A 22,355-nucleotide genomic window follows, 5' to 3' on the forward strand; every position below is an offset into this window, starting at 1 on the left:
AATGAGGAATATTATTCCTTTTTCCCTTTTACTTTCCCTCTCAATATATTCCCTAAATCTCAGCTTAGTCCCTAAATACTTCTCTAAACCGAATCCATTCTAAGTGATGATGCCACACTCTCTGCATGGATTTTCAGATTGGACCAGTTTTGTACCATTCTTATCTGCACACATAAACAATGCGTGCAGAACCAGCCCCTTTAGAAACCAGGATTTCCACCTTAAAATCTGTATTATGCAGTAGATTTCAGGAAAAGGAAAATTTTCAAGTAAAATATCACAGGTTAAATCATAGCATTATGTATCCTAGATATACCTAATAATTGCAGATCTCTGTTATTTAAAGAGCATTAAATAGCACATAATTGTTTGTGTGATCACTTACACTCTTTTGTAGGCAGGAAGGAAACTTAGTTATTATACTCAGATTATTAAATCAATCAGAAAGCTTAAAAAGAAGAATTTGTTACAAAAAAAAGAGAGAGAGAAAGGGGAGGGAAGCACTTAACAATGTGGTACTTTTATTTTTTTCTGCTTAGAGCTGGATCCTAACAGGAAGTTCAAACTTCATAAACTTCTCAACCAAGGAGTCGTCTTAGTGCCACAAAGATGGTTAAGGGGTTGGAGCACCTGACATATGAAGAGAGGCTGAGAGAGCTTGGACTGTTCAATGTGGAAAAGGCTCAGGGGAGATCTTCTCAATGTGTATGAATACCTGAAGGGGGTGGGGGAGTAAAGAAGACAGAGCCAGCTTCTTCTCAGTGTTGCCCAATGGGCACAAATTGAAATACAGGAAATTCCATTGAAAAGTAAGGAAAAAAGATTTTATTTTGAGAGTGGTCAAACACTGGAATACGTTGCAAAGCGACGTTGTGGAGTCTCCACCCTTGAAGATACTCAAACGCCAACCGGGCGCAGCGCTGAACAACCTGCTCTGTGTCACCCGCCTCCGACCAGGGGAGGCTGGACTAGATGATCTCCAGCTGTGCCTGCCAGCCTCAACTATGCTGTGGTCCTATGAGTATACAGTGAAAATATGGAGGAAAATGTTCACAAGCGACAAGAATTTTTTAGCATCAACTAATGTGGCAGCACGTTACTGCACCTACATCATCTATTGCAGTTATAGCAGTTCTTTTTTCGTAGGGCTCTTACAGTGATTTTGGCACTTATTCACAATGTAGATGCACAAATGTTCATTGATTTAAACTCACAAGATCAGATTATATGCCTATTTTTATACTTGCCCGTCTATAAAATGCTGCAAGGACTGTCATGTAGCGCTGCTGTCCTGATGTCCTTACCTCTGCTGAGCCACACTCCGTGGAACACTATACCCCAGAGTTTGTTGCTAACAGTGTCAGTGTTTGCATCTTTTGTGCTGCTTGAGATTCAACACCAGCACAATGGGAAAAAAGTCACGCTCGCCCCTTCTGTTGCGGGAAGCCATGTAACGTGAAACCAGCTCAAACTTAACAGTGATTTCATTTAAACCTTTGTTGTTTTGCGAGAGACTCACAAAGCATTACCATCCTCAAATGATTCAATGAATGATAACCTTACATATGCCTATTTTCTTGAATTTTGAATTATTTTTCTTCTCTCTCTTTTTTTTTTTTTAATCATCTTTTTAAAAAGATCTACATCTGGCTTTGTGGGCTGATATTCTAAGAAATTGGATCTGTGTTTTTAGTACCGTGTATTTTTATCATTAACTTGTTATGACCAGCTTTAAAGGACTAGAGAGGAATTGGATACTTTAGGCATTGGTTGTGGTTTTAAGCTGTTTTCTTAGAATAAGAAAAAAAGGAAAAAAACACCCAGAAGATATTATATCAAGAGGAGATCTGCTCATATATATTAACTGTAACACAAAACCACAAATGATACCGTTGACAAGGGGTTTTTTTTCCTGTCTCGCTCTTTTTGGCCTGCTTATTTGTCTCTGACTTCTTTCATGTCATCTCCTTTTTACTTTTCACATGCATTTTTTCCTTTGATATTTTCCTGCCTTACTTCCCCCAAATAATTTCCCTTTGCTTCTGCAATTTTTGATCTCTCCCTCACAAACACAAATGCTCCTGCCCTATAAAACATTAGTTCTTTCCCCACCTAGACCCTATCCATTATTCTCACTTTGCCTTCACGCTGCACCAACTCTATTTCCTTTACTAGATTTTATCCTTTATGTCCTATTGTGTAAAATATTTTAATCCCGAACCATTTCTTTTGCTGATCACATCTGCCCAGATGTGAGTCCTACCTGTCTGACACCCTCCCATGCTTGCCTATACTCTCAGCCTCATCCCTCCTTCCCTCTTCTTCCTTTATAACTCTTTCTTACCAACCTTAGTTGTCTGACTTGCCTTCATTTCGTCACTCCTCTTGATCTTTAGCCTTTTGGAAAACTGTACATTTCTAATAAAATACCTCTGTCTATGTGTCTGTCTCCCTGTGTAAAGCAGCTCTTGAGCCCTAAGGCCAAGAGGCACGGCCCCACTTTGGTCCATAGAGCTAAACTCTCTTCACTTTCCTCCCTCCTTCAGATAAGGCATTTGCATCCAAACTGACAACAGTTTCTGGCACGTGATATTTCCTGAACTGTGCATTTTTTTTTTTGAGAATGTTAGCCAGCTATGACCAAAACCATGCCAAGGATCATGCTCATACTTAAACAGGCAGGTGATCATGGGCATGTACGCAAACATCCAGCCACCTATCCAATCTCCAGTACCCAGCAATCTTCCTCTCTATTAGGATCTGTCTAGTTTATTGTCTTTCCTTTGTCTTAGAGAAAATCAGTGCCAGAGACTGAGCTATGCAAACACGCAGGGAACAACTGGGGAAGGAGTGGAAGCTCAGATGAGCCTCGCTAAAGCAAGTGGGAGAATTTAACTCATCTGTAACATGAAGAGAGAGACTGCGCCACCACCATCAACAGCTTGACTGTTGGGTGCCTCCACCTTCAGGTGGCTCTGCTCGTCTCCTTCCTGCAACACAGCCTTCCTTAGTTTAACTACGTCTAAAGAGCAAGCCACTGCTAGGAGATGTTATAGTAACTCTCAAAAGAAAATAGTAGTTTGAGAAACAGATTGTTACAGGACTTTGCATTAGTGTAAGGCCTCAGGAGATGTATCAAAAATAGAATTTCAGGATGAAAAATTAAGAAAGACGTGTGCAGCACGGAGTTATTTCAACTAACTCGGTTTCTTCAGGCAACCATATTCATGATGACATTATCTAATCAAGCAAAGCAGCAAAAAATCAGAAGATATCTGATCTATTAAAAATGAATAGGGAGATTATCGTCTTAATGATAGGTAATTCATGCTCTGAAATGTTTTTTGTTTATAAAGAAAAAGAGTAGGGAAAAAAATTATAAAGGATCATTATTTGCTCAGTTATTTGTATTTTAAAGTACTGAGCTGCCACAATATCCATTACGTACAATACATTTATGTAGCAATAATGTTACATTACGGAACTCCATTGTGATATTTGGCTGCTGGTTTCCTAGACTGTTAATTTATTAACAAGCGGATATAAGCCAAGTATTCAAAAGATTGCCCGCGTGAAGGTGCTTCTAGTGATCCTACCTGTTGGCGGGATGATTCCAGGAGACATTAGGCCTGGGACAGAATGTGGCATGATATGAGAATTCTCTGGGGAGGTGACACTTTGAGTCCTCTTAGGAGGCCTTCCAGGTCTAGAACTGAAACAAACAAACAAAAAAATTTTTACAATTAAGCTGTTGTCTTACACATCATTTCAAAGTTGTTTCAAGTGGTAACATGGACTGTAAATAAATTTGTTTCAAGGACGGCTGCTTTTGCAGTTAGATGTAATAGACTTCCATCACTAATTAGATTACATGCTGAATTCATTTTCCTCATTGAAGATCAGCCGCTCCTGATGCATAATTCATAGCCTGCACCTCGTTACCTGCTTCTTCATATTAATATCTATACACAGTTTGAATTGCCTCGTTTGCATATGCTAAAGTTCTGCATGCAGCCTTCAGCACGAAAATTATGCACTAACTTGTAATAATTATTACAGTCAGCCTGCTATTGATTTATGAGACTTTTAAAAACCAAATATGTGTAGTACTTGTAATGAATGATATTTTAAGGTTCTTCAGGAAATTAAAAGGCAATGGCTGCCTAAGGAAATGTTCTGCTTGTTTGATTTAATACTACAGTTAGCTGGGAGGTGGAATGAAAGAGTGATTCAGACCTATAGCACATTTTTCGATGATATGTTTTATTACTTTGCACTGCTAGCCTGATATCTAGATGATAAATGACAATACATATCTAATGTGTGAAAAGGTCTTGCAATTTCTTTATTTTTTGTCATTTAAAAGATAAGTCAAGTTATCATTTAACCCTTATTCTATTTAAAGTGAAAATCTCACTAAGACACCTTACTTTAAATATACTACTTTATGTCAGAAAGGACTCAGAATTATTTGTAAGACGTTGTTGAGCGACTGCCATCATAGCAGCTTATATCTGTCCGGTATGGAAAAATAAAGGGCTTCAGGTTTAAGCACTCCTTGTCTGTTAAATGCTCGCATACACAACTTTCCATCTCCTGGACTGCGTAAGTAGCATACAAATTAGATACGGATTACAATGAAAATACTTATTACCCACTTACATGCAAATATGTACCTGCTGCATACAATGCATCTATCCAAAGGCTTGTATTCTTACGTATAGATCATAGCATGGTACTATTGCAATATCCCACAACTGCTTATTTAGGGGACATTGTGGAATAACTTGATGGAAAAAGGTGATGTGCCGTTCTAACACTGCAGTGTTAACCTATGCCTTGCCAAACGTTTGAGGTTCTTCATTTGTTTCAAAACAAGAAAGAAAAGAAAGGTGGCTGTGAAAGGTTTTGCTCCTTCGGTCCTTACACTAACAAAACTCTCATCAGGATAATGGAATTTTTAGTTATGCTGGGACTGCAGAAGGAGGCAGAAAATAAAATACCTCTGTTTTCTGTTCATATTCATTCCCCTTGTGTTTGGAAATACCCCCCTTTTTTTTTTTTTTTTGCAACTTCTACAACCTACCTTTAATAAACCAAAAACAATCGAAGTAGCGGGCATTTTCTTGGAGTTTAATGACTCAAGGCATTGAGTCATTAACCTTAACTGATCATTAATTCCCAACTTAATGTCCTGAGCTGAGGTCATTATTAAAATTATAAGCTTGATAATTTCTTTGATTGGTTTGGGATTTTTGATTTTCTTTAATACAAACAAAATGGTCATACGTTCACAACTACAAGAAAAAAAGTTGTAGAAAAAGAATATTGTCTTATTCCAGCTCACAGAACCAAATTAAGTGTCTTCCGTCTTTCTTTGAAATTTCCTTTGTGATTTACAATAAAAATAAACATACCATGAATACATAAAACGGATAAAAACATCATAGACAAAACCGATCTGATTTAAATGGAGTGTTTCTAATATATTCACCCACCAAAAAAACACCACTATGTAAGAAAACTTTAATGGCTTAATTTAAATACCTATGATGATGCGCTGTTCTCAAATCACCGCTGTGATATGAGTATGGAAGGGTCTGACAACAGCATAAAAAACACAAGCAGGGTGCCATGGCATAATGCACAACCTATCAATGACTTCCAAGTCTTTAAAAACCAACAAGTTCACTCCTGCAAAGATTCTCTTTGATGAATTAATGCTTACTACCAAATATAGCTATGGTGAAGTCTGAATGCTTTTGCCTTAGATTTTGAGGAACAAAACCATCCCTCTTCAGAGCCTAAGAGAAGACACTCATGGACCAAATCTGTAAACAAAGGTCAGCAGCAAATTATAGGCGAGTGATAATGAAATATTCAAGGCAAAACTCTTCCTTTGGTCACTTTCTGCAATCAAGTTGATTGCGCTGCTCTGGCCACACGTGCTGTCACACTCAAAGCCACAAATGAGCCCTGCAACCCAACTCTACCCCATGATTTATCCAAACTTTACCAAATAAGTGCTTTCATGAAGTCCTAAACTCCCAATTCCAACCCAACTAATAATATTTAAATGAAATTTCTGAGACATAAACCTCTTTTATCCCGATACAATTTTTAAGTGACAAAGCACTAACTCCAGTTTATTATAGTAGGGCCTTTAGCTATTTTAAAAATGTTTGTTCCTTATGACAAGGCAGAAAACCAAATATAAGAATTATTTCTTAAGGTCTGGAAGATCTGATTTAGAGTCACAGCAGACTACGCAATACACAATTAAAATAAGTAAATCTCTGATTGGGTAAAATAAGCACACACTGTCCCCAATAACTGATTCAGCAACCATAATTGTCTTAATCTGTTATTTACATTATGCACTTGTTTCATTAACCAAATTCCTAACTTGAAATACTACCATTTTATAAGATCTGCTTTCAAACTATAAGAATCGCAAGAATTTTGTATGAATCACCACCAAAGTTGTGGAAAAAACAGTATGTAAACATTACTTTAAAAAAATAATAACTTTGATTCTATTTGAAAACTTGCGTATTGTTTTGTAGTTCATGATCATTTTTATAGCTATATGATAAACTCTTTTAAAAAAACAGTAAAAGCATAGCAAATGAGTTTAACTATCATAAACAAAAGGATAAAAATAGCTTAATGAATCATTTTGTTGGTGTTTTTCCTAATCTTGTGTAAAGACCTACTTATTTTTACATTAGGACAAGCTCACTTTATTCCAAGATAAGAAGCCTGCTTCAAAGTACTCACATTCCTATTTTGTATCAAAGTCACTAGATTTGTGTTCAATGTGAAAATAAAATACAATTTAAATAGGTATGAGTTGATTTGTTATGCAAAAGATGCATTTAAACAGCAGAGCAACATAAGTTATTCTTCTGGTTGATGTCACTGAGATACAAAAAACATCATTTAAAAACTGCTGATAATACTCTTTTTGCTCAAATTTAGATTTTATATATAAGATTTTATAGAGATATAAAATATATTGTAAGATTATGTCTTTTATCTGAATAAAATCATCAGAAGAACAACACTGGTTCTTCTGAAGACACATTCGACTTCTTAAGGTAATGCTAATTATTATCTCAATGGGTAAAGTACTCAAAACTGACCCAGTTTCATTTTGAAGATGACCACAGTTTGGATTTTTTAGAGCTAAGATAAACACACTGAAGTGCCAAAACTCAAAGAGCCAATGTAAGTCTTGTGAATACCTAGGGTCATAGTATGGAGAAGTCAAGGAGTCTTTTGGGACTCCACAAGAAGACGCTAGAAGAAACAGACCTACATCTGGAAGTCATAGCTGGTCTTCGGCTCTACTGTTTCATTGTTTGAAGATTAAATTAGAGAGAGCAGAAATTACAATTTCAACAAAGATTCAAGGAAGCCACAATGATTAACTGTTTTAAAGACCTGAGGAGAAGCTACCAGTTCCTTGTTTATCCATTAAAAAGGATATGTAATGGAAACATTGTCACTCTTTCTGCTTTTAGGAATATAAATATCTAAGTTAGATATTTTTTTTCTCTCTAAAACTGAAGTTTTCATGTGTGAGATATCTTAACATACGTTGAAGAAGAAAACGAAAGCTTCCTACAGGACCACACATTACTAACTTAGTTTTTCAAGTGAAGCACCTAAATGCATTTAGCTCCCTCAAAATTTGTCTGCCTTATACAGGCTTATGTAAGCGTTGTAGCAAAATCTGCAGGCTTTTTTTCAGGGCTCGCTTAGAAGACATTTCCCCAGACAACTAACCTTCATGTTTGTAGGCAATTATCACGATTTACAATTACAATATACCATTATGTGACAGTGGAACTAAAGGTGCAGAGTGGTGAATCTTGAAACTCTCAAAAAGGGGGGGAAACATTTTCTGCATTAGAACCAGCTAATTAGATATTCAGAATACTTTCCAGAACCACTGAAAATAAATCCCTCATTTTTTGGTCAGATTTGCATTTCATCCCTTCAACTTTCACAAATATTTCAAAGGAATACTAGGGCTCTAGCATCTTCATCTTTGAAGGAAAGGGCGTATATGTCTTCTGCATTGTGACAGGCATGAAAGGGACAAAACATGAGAAGCAATTGAGAGTATATTGTCCTAAAATACAGCAAATTCTCTGAAGTAGTTCTTTCTTGGTATTTCAATCAACATATATTAGTCTTACATCCTTCCTGTGTTACTGAATCTAGACAACAACAGATGGCTGAATTACAGAATAAAAAATGGAATAAACGGTGGCTATTATCAGCTAAAGCGTTGTGCTTTGATGATACTTTTAAAGTTTTATACACCTCCAATTGCATTATCAAAGTATGAGCTTGCTCCTAGAAATCACTTTGATAGCGCAAAACAATTAAAAGCGGACATAATCAGCAGAAGATCTGGTCCTGCACAATCACGTGGAAAGAGGTGAAGGGAGAAGAGGTATGGCTTTATCTGCAGGCTTGAAAAGTAAGCAGACTTTGTGTTCGGCTCTTTCCACTACCTGCCGGAAGACAGCCATGGCTTTAAAATTTAAGGGTCTTATCCTTGAAAGCCTTAGACACATAGACCTCCTCCCACTGATTTCTGTTAAGAGCTCTGAGCGCCAAGGAAGGTATTGGTTCCAAAACAGCTGAAACTCTTCATGAGTAGTATATACCTCTCAGAGCATGTAACTAGCATTTTATAGATGACCGGTTGCATGGCGAAACTTGTGCTATAAAATGAAAAGAGTGCGCAACAAAGTTGAGATAATGCCATGATTTACCTTTCTGATGTCCTGACTTTGAGGAATAACTGGGCAAAATCAACACTGGATGAACAACGGTTCACCCTTTAAAATTATTTTTATTCAACACATGAAGTATCCCTAAAGAAAACAGCAACTCTGACCAGCTGTAAGGCGGCAAACTGCCTTTCTAGCCAAAACCGATTCTTTTCAGGGCCGGTTTTCAACATTTACAGATTTATTTTTAAGCTTGTCTGTGAGCAAGTTTAGCGCACAGAAGTACTGTCCTCGTTTGAAACTGAGCAAACATGATGCAGTGAAGCTGCCATTGGCCAGGCAGTTCTATCAGCAGTAATACTGGGGGGGCGGCGGGGAGAGCGACACTCTGGAGGTGATAGGCAGCAAATCTGTAACAAGCATTCGGTGTATTTATTTAATGTATTTTTTATGTTCTTAGAACTGCTTAGAACAGCTTTGAATATCAATATCAATTTTAGCTACATCAGCATTTATGCATCTCATTTAGGTACATATTGAAAATCTAGGCTTTATTTCTCTGCTGTTCTACCTCCCCTCGGTGCTTCAAAGCCTGACACAGAATTTTTGACCTCGAAGAAGCCGGCTGAATGAAAGTTAGGCGAACAGCCACTGGACGTGGTTATTACACGTTCGCCACAGGATGGCCACTGCAAAAGGGCTGAGGATGCCACAGCCTGAGGCTACTTGCTGACTTAATGCAAAGACAGGGGTGCAAGCCAAGACAGCGGACTCTTCCCAGACAGTATACATGGTATTTCTGGGGTTTTGGGACAGCTTCCATGCTGCTCTCAGCGTCATACGTGCAGCCTTCACCCTAATAAGACTTGAGCCAAGGGCGTGTCAATTCTGAAAAATAAGGTCTAGGAAGACTGACTAAACCTTTTGTGTAATTTAATTCCTTTGGTTGGAAAACACTTGCTTGCCAAGGTAACCTTCATAAATATTTCTAATGCACTGAACTAGCGTTTTAAAGGCAAAAAAAAATGACAACGTACATCGATCTAAACCTTATACTTTACTATTTTAAGTTTTCCCCTTCTACTCCCACTCAAGAACAAAGCAAAAGAATGCAATTCTACAACTGGGCATATATCTATTTTGGCAGTTAGTAAAAAAACAAACAAACAAACAAAAAAAAAACATTAGCAATCACACCATGTCCTTTTTACTTGCAGCAGTCGTATAAAACAATAAAACTCTCGGTGCAATTACCTTAAATTTATTTTTCTTCTCACAGTTAAACAGAAAATGTTCTCACACAATAATTAGTGCTGAACTCATGATATATTAGAAGGAGTTACTGAGACGGCAAACAGTGCTGATAAAAATAAACACAAAGATCTGCTTAAAAATCTTCACAAAGAAGCATATGAAAGATCTTCAAAAGAATTAGAGTGTGTTATAGGAGTGAGTAGTGGAGCAAGCATACTGACAAAATGTTACTGCATTTCATTAACAGAACACTTAACTGCTATTTTTGAACCAAAATGGCCAAAACCAGGCATTTGGTCAGAAATGCAGTACCAATTTATCAGGGGTCCAAATAATTAAGCTAAATGGAAGAAAATATATTGTACTCCATATCTCATTCCAAAGTCATTTACCACAGTAATACACGAGCACTGGCTCGTACCAGCATATTAAGCTTTTTGGGGGGTAGAGAAGACCTTGTTGAATTATTTCTTTTTCTAACAGACCAGTCGTGTAAGCATCATGTCATTTTTCCACCTTCCTCAACACTGCAGCCCAAATCACTCTGCTTTTCAGCAAGATCAGGAATATTCTCGATAGAAGAGTACAAGGTACAAGAGTGCAAGAATATACAGAATATATATTACAGCAACACCTGCCAGCTCTCACTTGATGGTTGAAGTCCCACTACAAACACACGGAAAGAGTCTAAGAAAAAGATTCTGCTTGACTGACCATATTACTTGAATATGTGAATGACCTGAAGGGCAAGAAAGCAAATAAAACCGGTTAGGAAGCTGAGGGTTACTGGAGTAAATTACAGTACCAGATTTGAATACAGCTGTGATTGTACATAAGTTATAAAACATTACTGAAATGTGACTGTTCCCCTAATGAAATTGAGATCTGTAAGTCATCTATTGGAAAGGGAAAAACAGATAAGAAATTAATCTAATTCTGCTGGGTGGCAGAATTATGATGTCAGAAGTAAATTAAGCCAAAAAGTTCACTGCTTCATCTAATTAGCTGAAACACTAGATCTGCCTGAAAGTTCTTAAAACATTTAAGTATGTTGGCTCTCGTGATTATGTAATAACTGTGAAACGCAAGCCTCTGACGATGACAGCCATACAAGCTAGAGTAGAAAATAAGACTGAATGAACAATGAAATGCAATTATTAAACAGAACTCATGCATAAATTCAAACCGTATTGACGTATTTTCTCTTGATACAAACATTGCTTCAGAAAGAGCACTCAGAATGTCCAACAGAAGTACAGAAATCACAGCACTAGAACGAAAGTTATTTACGAATATTGGCAATTGCAACGAGAAAACCTTGCGTAACCGTATTTATTTCCTCTATTTACACTGCTGTCTTTTCGGAACAATTCTTGCAACTACAAAAAGAAAAAAAATGTACAAAAAGCAGCGATCTAAAGTGCATGCTTCCCACAAATGCTCTTTCTGTCAAGTTATAACAGATGCCTTTCCCATTTCACTTAACCTCACAGCACAAACCGCACCCATAATTTAAATATGCAAGCTAAATGATTCCTTCTAACAGTGTTATTCACCCACACGAAACCCCAAAGTATAACAGATGCAAGGCCTATTTTTTCCTCAACTGTTTTCATCTTTTCTTAGGCTTTTAATTCTAAAAACAACCCCTCAAAACAACATCTACTATGTATATTACAAAAATGTCAAGCATGGAGCTTACAGGCCAGAAAGGCAGGTTAGATCCATGATGACGCGATCTAAAAGAATTTCTAAAAAGTTTCTACTTCGAGTTGCTGAGATGATTCTCAATGTGAAGTAAGTGTAACTGATGTGGTTATGTCTGTTAAGAGTCTGCAGATGGCCTGAAACAATGATTTAAATGTATGAACTTTAGCTGGAATGAACGGCCCTGCTTCAAGGCTTGTTTCCTAACCATCTGCACTCATCTCTGCATATAACTTGCACATGTAATTACAAATTTGTGAACATAAATCAGATAATTGCATGTACAAATAACCAATTAGACTCAAAGCAGAATTAGGCCATATAATAGCACACTCCCCTTTGGAACATATATCTATATAACCATACATATATAACACAAGTCAGTATCTTCATTAAAGAAATTTTTGTTTAACTCGTTTAGAAAAATAACATCTGATTTGTCTTCCAATAGGACATACTGGGCAGCAGCTGCCATTTTGAGATCCGTTTTTAAAAGAAAAGAACAGAAACGCAAGGAAAAACACCTACATAATAAACACGGCCACCATTGCTCAAGGGGTCACCGAGCTGGTGTTCGTTACCACCTGTATTAAATTAAAGATAGATAAACATTTCAATGCTGATTTAAGCTCAAGTAAGAAAGAAAAAAAAATATTGTACTACTCAAGGTAAGCATTTTGCAAAAATACTCTGGCTCTCCTGGCAGTTTGTTAATTAATATGCTATTCTTATTCCTAACAGTTGATAATGGAGTTCTATCATGTAAGTGTATCCACTGTAATATCTGAATGCATTCATCACTTAATTGGCCACAATTCTTCGCATGAAATGCTGAAACAAGTGAACTGTCACCTTTTTAATGAAGCTGCCTATATCTTAAACCCTTTGCCCTTTAAAAAACTATTTATACTCAAAATGAAAAATTTTATTCTAGTTTCTGCCAGAGACTGTGGTTAATGTTCACTGCCCTTTATTCACCTTATTTTTAATTCTGAAAACCCACACTCATTAACCGTACGCTTCCGAAGAATTGCTGGAACCACCTAAATAAAAGCTTAAAAGTGACTTTTATTGTACATTTGAGAGTAACAGTAGTGGTATGAAATACTGAGAAGGCTCTCCATTAGCCTGTATAGCTGTAACTGCGCAGCTGATGTTACACAGATTGATGGTATCCATTAAAATCAAGAATTTAAACCTTTAAATAAGGTGTTTTGTATTTGCATGTATGTATAAATACAAATTTATGAATGAATCTACTAGATGAGTACTAAGCATTAAAAGGACAGGTTTCTTTGGACAGACGATATCTGGGGCCAGAGTGAGATATTTATGTTGGGCAGCACTGTCCAAGTAACACCGGTGAAACGAGTCTATCCCATATCAGTAAGCAAGTCCTAAACTAAAAGTTAATGAGCACGCACATCATTAGTTCCACGTCTGTCGTTCGGACTTGAAATTGTTTGGGACAGAAATCAGCTCTTAGTATAGTAATGGGTTTGTGCAACGCCCAGCACAATGCTCATCACTTAAACTCCGTGCGGACCAAGAGCGTGCTGGTACCCTTCTAGGTACCCTTTAATTAGTAAATCCTTGTGTGTACTCTAGTATCCTCAGCAGCATGGGACATGTACGATGGAATTTCTGTAGGAGCATGACTTCCAAGACGGTCCAAATGGCACCACAGACTAGCAGCGTGCTCTCCTGGGGCATACTACAGATAGCCAGTATATACATCCATATGATGTTCGACTGGCGCGCTCCGTGCCTGGAACATCTCCATATATATCACGTACACAGAACTATCTTTTAGTTCTGTCCATGTAGCTCATAGCACAACAAGCTCAAATCCTGACTGAGCATTAAGATGATAAGGAAATACAACTTCATCACAGTAATTGCAAACACATTTTCTTTCCGTGCCCAGAATCGAGTTAGGCAAGAGTTAAAAGCAGGTATCAATTCACAATTCTATTTTGACTCTTCTTATTTTCTACTTTTCTGAAAGCCTTAGATTCAAAAAATGAGTACCTCAGTTTCTGCTCTGTTTTCTTACCAAGAAAAATTTACTTTTCTGTCACTCTGTCTAGCTCACATGCAGAAAAGGCTCTGAAATTGTTATGCCACATGCGTAATTTATAAATGAGGAATCATCCAAAATCATAAACTAAACTAATCCCAAAGTTTTTTTCTCCTGATTTTGTTCTGGTTGATGATCTCTGAATGTTAGATGTTGTAAGCACTGATCAAAGTGTTGTGGGCGTCATGGTTTGGGATGGGTCATTTTCACCAATGCTGTTTTCCCCAAGATGTTGTCTGTTTGCTTGAGACTTCATATTAGCTTTTGCAGTTTCAAGCTTCACTCCAGTACTACAGATGATACCAAAGAAACACCTACTTGACCAAACAATATGCTTTCTATGCTGTGGGTCAGTACTTCTGGCAGAACTGGGCAGGTTTCTGTGGTAACGGATCAAGTTTTTACGGGGCGGGGGGGGAAATCAGCAGAAGACTATCCCTTATACAGAAGAGGAATCAAATTAGACATTATCCTGTCCAGAAACATGCTTGGTTACACGCTTGGCTGAAGGTCAGAGTGACGTCTTCAAGACTTTCTTGACTTGGATGTCAGATATAATCTGTTCTAATAGAACTGAATAACGTGGCAAAGTATAATATGTTTGTAATGATGCTTTTTCATTATACTGTCTTTTAAAAGAGATAAAAGTTTTACAGTGTTTAAGCAGTACCTCCCAAGTATAGAGGCTCAGATACACAAAGGGAGTCTGGCAAGCAGAACAGTAAAGCAGTCATCTGTTCCAATTTATCCATTTATTCAATGACTTACTTAGGAAAAAAATAATGACAAGACATGCCTTGGACTCCTGGGCATAGGAGATTTAGCTCTTGCAAAAGAGCTTTCTCTCTCACACAGTAACTCTTGATGTGAGATGTGTGTGTGTGTGTGTATATACGGTCCATATGTATATAGAGACCCTATAGTGTAGCACACTCTCCACACACAGGAGTCTCCAGGCTGATATTCCCAAGGCAACAGGTGGCGTGGTCCCAAAATGCCTTAAAGGAAAAAAGGAATCAATCTAAACTTCACCATCTTTCGTAAGTACTGATTGCCACCATCTCTCGTGACGGACTGTGAGACTATGCACCACTCAAGCGAGCAAGTATGTGAAACTATGCTTTTGTGACTCTTTCACCAAGTAGTAAATGGTGAAGGATGAGTATCTCCAGTCTCCCCATCATGACAGAACCGTGATCAGTAAGGTTGATCATTAGAATACCTACATACGCAAACAAACATACACATATGTATGTGTGTGTCTGTATCTGTCTGTGTAACACACGTACATACAGACTGCAATCCCTGCAGGTGATTAGCGGGGCACAGTAACATTAACACAATCATTTCAGAAAGAAAATGAGCACCAGAGTCAATTGAAAAAACAGATGTCATCTGCTAATGCGTATCAAACCTAGAAGTGTAGTCAAGGGTAAACAAAGGGTAACAGCGTTTACTTAGAACTCATTTGCACCCTGTAAAGTTTCCTAACTCTCACATATGCCAAACAACAACCAAATATTCTACTTTTTTTTTTTTTCCCTTTCCACAATGTTATTTTTAAGACTCAAACGTCAATTCAGTCAATAGCAATTGTATAGTGGGATGACTCTTTTGAATGACCACAGACCTCTCCTGCAATCCTTTTTGGGTAGACAGACCCTAAGAGCACATGCCTTGCACCACCGTCTTGGAAGATTAATGACACGTCCTAAGTCAACAATATTATCTGCATGTTCCCCAAAGATCTTAAATTAAAGTACACATTCATCCTGGGCCAGCTTAGCATATGTGAAATTTGCTTTTCTTAATGAGATCACATTTAATAATAATAGAGGCAGGCAACTCTGGAAAATAACAAATATACACTCCCCCCTGTAAGCTAGTTTCCACAACTAACATTGTCTTGAATGCCATTATCTCTTTGACTTGTGTAACAGACAGATCTACAAATAGCTTCACTTATCTAAAAAGTGGCTTATGGGAATTAGACATAAAGGCCTTTATAAAGAAAAACATATTGTTGAAGATTATGCTGTGTCACAACCTTCAGAGTTCAGTCAAATTTCATGCAACTCTTTCCATTAAGAGACTGTTTGTGCAACCTTTTGCTTTACAGAATTTCTTCATATGGGTAGAGATAGCAAATTTTATTCTCTATTACAGCCATTACACGATTTACCTCTTTGAATGAAGCATTCACTGCTGTAGAATTAGCTTTCTTGAGCAGTTCACACATAAAACACACTAATGCTGTGAAAAGTTCTTTATCATTCCTCTCTTTTTTTCTTCTACATGTAATGAACACGTTTATCTTAAGATTTAAACCCTTTCATAATGGTACCTCACAAGTGGTTTACAACCTTGCCGTAAATGTTAAACACGTATGATGACATTTAAGATCACACTTTTTCATGAAAATGCTTCTTTATTTTATAACCACAGTAAAAAGAAAACGCTTCAATGGACAGGTTATATTTTAAAGAAAAAACAAACATTTCAACAGGCTTACTGTGAGTTAATTAAAGTGAAAAATATGTAAACAAAAGTCGGTATTATAACAGACTCTATCAAGTTTTAATTTTTCTATTGACCTAGTAACAAATTTAAACGCTAACAGTTTGGGAGATCAAATTAAATGAATACAAACATTTTGTTTAATGACATCAGCAGTCAATGCAGAACATCTGTGTTTTACTTTAAAAGTGATCAGAAAATATTCTTTTGTTTACATTACAGATAATCAGGAGGTTTATATTTCTGTGTTCAATTTAGGAGGAAAAAAAAGATCATACTACCTTCAGGGCCCAAGGAAGCAATATGTTACAAATGCAGGATTTCTCCTTTTTTCTCTGTTTTGTAACCATGGTAAAACAATAGAAATGAACTTTCCCTGAACCTTTCTCCTTTAATGGCCTGGGTCCATGTTGACCCAGCAATGCAAGCTGGAACCTGATACTATCAAACCGACTGCTGCTAAAGCAATCAGATTCAGCAGCAACTATACACAGGGCATTATAATACTAATTTCAGCATCCCACAAAGCCAGTGCAAAGGCAAGCTATTAAAGTATTATATTCTATTGTTTAAAAGCGAGATTAATTCAATAGCTTAAATGCACCCAAAAACATTGAACTAAATGGCAGACTGTACAGCTATATTGTTATTCTTCTATAATTATAATACTGTACCAAAGTGAAATTGCAGATAAGGTTCTCCCTTCCCCTCTCCCTTCAAAAAAAAGCACTACTGGATGAATTATTAGTAAACAGATGATTTGAGCCATTACAGGTTCATATGATCCTGCATTTGAATGAGGCATGTAATTAAATTATCAGGACTTTGTTCTAAATGCTTGAAAGAAGGAGAGCATGATAACCACATTTTTAAAAGGTAGAATAACAGAAGAAACTTCTTTTTTTTCTTCTAGAGGACTACAGGCAACTAACGTATGAAGGCATAATTGATTAATTCCACTAATTAAGATATTTGTTATTCCTGCAATCGTAGCTTGATAAATAATGTATTAGATGTGGCACCATTTCCCATCAGTTCTGAAAAGGCTGTGATGATGTTTCAAATTTATACTGTTATTTTTTGGAAGTTGAATAGCTCGCTGCTAGACTTAAGTGTCCAGGCAAAAAGCAAGTAAAATATATTTTGAAGTTACGAAGAAGTCAATCTTTAAACAGTAAACATTTCATTACAACATATTCTAGTCGTTTCACAAACTTTTTGATTTACAGGCATTGATTTTTTTAAAAAAAAGTTTTAAGGGGGAATATTAATTTAAACTAGCCCAAATTTTGCAGAAGTAAGCATTTAGTCAAAGTTAGTCATTTATGGTATTTCACTGTAGAGTAAGAGTCACCCTCCAAGACCTATTTATTCCATTCTCTTTTAAGTCGTCTGTGTTAAGATGACATAAATCGCTTTGGGGATGTGTTCGTGGCTACAGTGGTTATGTAGAGACCCTACTCACCTAACTATTAGGCAGCTACGGTTCTCACCTTTAACACAGCTACTACAGAAAGAGAAGCAGTCACTAAGTTGTACACAATAGTCTAAAGTATAGACTACTTATCCCGAATGTGAAATAAACACACAGACAGAAAGGCTTTCTCAATCCAAGCAGAGGGATACAACTCAACTTTCCTAAAAAGAAAACTAATCATCATCCTGTAGGCAGGTCAGGATAATAATATTGAGACTAAAGAAGAGACTGAGAGATCTACTAAACTACAAAGAAAGAAAAAAAATAATGTAACATTAGTAAGACCATTCAGAATAAATCTAACATTATTCACCTGGGAGGAGGATTTGTGGCTGTGCTCTACGGATTTTACTTAGTTTACATTAAAACATTATTGAAGCACAGATTAGCACTCAACTTTTTCACCTTACAGATGAATGCCCTTATCATCATGATACAGACTCACACTCATTTTTTTTTTTCTCTCGTCCAAGAAATCTTTCATTCTCTTCCATGTACCTGAATAGCGTCAGCAGGGATAGTGTCCTACCCCAGAATAAGTATGGCCTATTGGTGATACTAGTCTTCTTGCTGACCAACTTGTTGCATTTGCTCAGACAGACTACCTTACTGTTACCCAGTGGGTCCCCCACATCCTGCTTTGACCACTGAGCTGTTGCAATGGGAGAGCAGAGGGTCTCCACCTCTACCTCTTCACCAAAAGGGTTGTCAAGCACTGGAACAGGCTGCCCAGGGAAATGATTGAGTCACCATGCCTGGAGGTATTTAAAAGAAGATGTAGATGTAGTGCTTAGGGACTTGCTTTAGTGGTGGACTTCGCAGTGTAACATTTATGGTTGGACTCAGTCATCTTAAAGGTCTTTTCTAACCTAAATCACTCGATGATTCTCGTATTTCTTCTCTTTCTGTAACCATGTTTTTAAAGAACGTGGTGACCGCTCCACTTAAACTGCAGACACTCAGTACAGATGCTCTGGTCATGTATCACTTCCTTCACAATAATTACGTATAGAAACTTTAATTTCCTTCAGGTTACAATCAAGTTCAGTGTGTGACCACTCTGAGCAGAAGAAAAATGCAAACTGTAGCCCAAAAGGGGGTTATATTTGGTCAAGAAAGAGAACTTGTTAAAGCTTATGCTGGCTTGCAGTGGCAGCAGCAATCACATCACTGAAAACACTGAAGTCAAATTAGACTTAAATCATTGGGCTTCTCTACTCTGAATGTGCATATGAATTTTCATCTAATAAAGTCACAATACACAGGGGCAATCCTGTACTGCACAAGCTACAAAATAAACTACCAAATTCGGTACTTTATTACCACAATGTAAATGTTAAATGTTAACATCTTGAGCATACGCGCATACCAGCAAAATCTTTTAGTGGCCTGTTTGTCTGGATGTGTCAGACAGTAGTCCTTCAGAAAAGCTTCTGGTCTGGTGTATTTGGAAAACACCTAACACACAATGATGCTAACGTAAATATGAGTTATTACGTTATGAAAAAGGCAGAATTTAAATAGGAAACAAAGGTGCTTTACAGAGGAGGGAGAAGAGATGCTCCGTGAAATGCAGCCAGTGACTACTAGGTTGGAAGACGCCTGTTGCATTGCAGTTTCCCAGCCTTCGTCTGTAAGTCTCTTCCTCCAAGCGCGGTTTTAGTACTCTTTTTCTCCGGCTGCCCATTTCCCCCCCTTTTTTTCAGAAATTCTAAATTGGCTTGACTGATTTTTGACAACCCATTTCTACTTCCAAGCAGTCCAGTTAAACTTATCTCATCTGACCCGCCTCTCCGGAGTTTATCACTCCTTTGGAAAACTGTGATGTGTGGCAGGTGAGCCAGTTCCACGAGGTGGAGGCAGTGAGCAAAGAGAGGAGGAAAACTGAAACGCCTCCCTGGGAAGCACAAGCTCAGGACCATGAAAGAGCCTCTGTGTTGTAGCGTGGAGCAAAGGTTGCACAGGACTTTATTAAGAATCTCTGGTGCCTGGATTTGGCATGAAAGAGGACTTTCTTGATACCCTTCCAGCATCGTTTACTTCGCCACTGTTGGCAACAATGGTCATGAGCCCTTTTCTTCATAATCAAAGGAAAAACTCCCTTTGATTTTCGTGGGAATTCTATCATGCCCGTGATAGTTCACAGATGATATGGTCAATCCATCTCTGCAAAAAGTGCTTCTAACGTGCAAGACCCTGGTCAATGTCCCTACCACTTAAAAGAAATCAGAGAGAATAGAACTAAGCAACATATAATATTTTCTCTTCACATACTAGAAAAACAAGGCGCAAATTTCACGGTTCTGAAAAAACACGGGCTTCATGAAAGCAGAAGTGAGAGAGAGAAGAGCAGAGCGAAAAACAAGTTTCCAAGTACAAAAAGGAAAAACCAATCCTCATGCGGAGGAAGAGCTGAAGATCCAGAAGAGAAACAGAAAATTTCTTGGCAATGGTACTCCTCAGTCCTGTAAAATGACAGAACTGGTAAAGTATCAACCACTACACATTGAATCTCTCACAGGTGGATTATTCTGCATGAACAGGATGTTACAAAGCCTCGTCCACTTCCAAAAGGTGAAGGGGCTGCTTGCTCTGTTCCTTTTTCCCAAGCACAGATCAAACCCTCCTGACAGACTTGGAGAAAGACAGATATCCCTATGTATCCCTGCTTCTCAATATATTAGTGAATCGGTAGAGATGCCTGTGTGAGATATTCGTTTCATTATAATATTGTTTGCAACTAAACAAAATTACATCCCAGAATACAGACGTGCACACTGGGAAGATTTGATAAAAAATAAAAATAAAAAATAAAAATAAACATGGGGAAAAAATAAACTATTACTGCAACACGTTATGTACAGATTTTACTTATCATTTTCTTACACTTGGTGTTTATATTCAGAAGTAACTATCTGAATATTAACATAATTTTTAATTAGTTTCAACAAACCAAATTAAATAATATATAACAGCCTGCAAACTACAAATATCCTCTACCAGATTGCATATAGGTCAAAACCAACAAAGTTTTTATGCATCTTAGTACATTGAGAAGAACAGGAAATATGAAAATATGAAAAATAGGGATAATATATGGAAACAATTGTTACTGCAGGTATTTCACAGGAACAAACAACTTATTATACTAGTTTAACCAAATTACCATATAAAAATAACATATAGCTTAAATCTAATATTTGTGAGCACGAAGATATGATTGATAGAGAAAACACTAATAGCAGAAAATACTAATTGAATCTAACAGAATTTTGACTCACTGAGAACTTCTTTTTTTTAGTTTAAGAAATCTGTGTAACTATATTGTCAATCAAATAACCTAAAATATTAAGTCGTCATTGCCCTTTTAAATCCTTTCAACTAGAATTCCCTAATTGTTCCCTCACTTTATCTCACTGTACCAGTAAGTAAATAAATTAACAAAATAGCTTTTATCGCACAGAATAACCTTTTAACTGAAGGATTATCTCTGGTTTATTTTTCATTTCTTTCTCTGCAGATAGCAGTTCATGCCTCATTGATTAGTTTGCTGAGGTGGTGACCAGAAATGAAAACAAGGTCTCTCAGATATTGCCAAGACCTGTAAATATAAAAAAAAAAAAAAAAAATGCACCAAAGCTAATACATGTTATGCTTCCAGAATTCAGTTTCTAAGACACTGAGAGTCAATGGTCAGGAGAGGTTCATTTATTCCAATCAGCCTGTGCCAGGACGCAATTCCACTAAACAATTCTAAAATGTCAGCTGTGCGGTTTGGTTTTGTTTTGCTTCTCATTTCTACTTTTACGGGATTTTCCTTTTCCTTTCTTTTTTTCTCATTAAGTTTCATTTTTCAAATGTGGCAGCACTATTGATGTGTTACAGAGGTGTGGACCAGTACTGTTTCAAACCAGGATTTTATATGTCTTTCTACAAGAAATTATATCAAAAAGCTGAATTCCATTTTGAAAATTCAAGAATACTGTCTCCAGTAGAGTTAATTGGGGTTTCTTCAGGTTTTCCAGTTTTGTGTTTTAAACTTCCGTTTTTAGAAGCAAATTTTAGTTTTCATGAAGTAGCCAGATAAACAGCTACGTATGTCAAAGTCCTCTATCACCATCTTTGGTAAGTCTCATTCCTTAATTAAAGTGACCATGATTTCAAATGCAACAGAAAGTCAGCTGTTCTGTTTGCTTAGACTTCAGGCTCTTTATCGAGTCTACATGCATCACCAACTGGGATGATACTTTCTCTGATGTGAAAAGTGGAATTGATCAACATAGTTCCCCTTGGATTTAAAAAACCAAAATTTAAAAACCAAAATATTCTGTTGCCAGTGCTATTGGGCTCAGAACATAAACACTAAAACGCCACAGAAATACTAAGCACGTATTAGAAGGATCGAGATCTCAGAGAAGAAATAACGTGAGTTATGCATATGCTGATATGTTTCAAAGATTGGTGAACCTATATGAACAGTCACATAGTTCTCCCGCCATTTGATGCAAGTGAAATTTTACTACCGGCCTCTGGAGAAGAAGAGATAAGAGTCACGTGAGGTGGATCACAC

General features: G+C 37.1%; 1 protein-coding gene across 6 annotated transcripts in view; it reads right to left on the reverse strand.

Moving 5' to 3' along the window:
• The window catches only part of DACH1 (dachshund family transcription factor 1), a 364,758-nt gene that overhangs the window by 205,963 nt on the left and 136,440 nt on the right, over positions 1-22,355 (reverse strand). For all 6 annotated transcript variants that reach the window (XM_063335421.1, XM_063335431.1, XM_063335411.1 and 3 more), the window contains exon 2: positions 3,597-3,712. In XM_063335421.1, coding sequence (XP_063191491.1) covers positions 3,597-3,712 — 116 coding nt within the window. The remainder of the gene's footprint in view (positions 1-3,596; positions 3,713-22,355) is intronic.

This window comes from Chroicocephalus ridibundus, chromosome 1 (genome assembly GCF_963924245.1).
Source record: "Chroicocephalus ridibundus chromosome 1, bChrRid1.1, whole genome shotgun sequence".
In the NCBI taxonomy this organism is placed as follows: domain Eukaryota; kingdom Metazoa; phylum Chordata; class Aves; order Charadriiformes; family Laridae; genus Chroicocephalus; species Chroicocephalus ridibundus.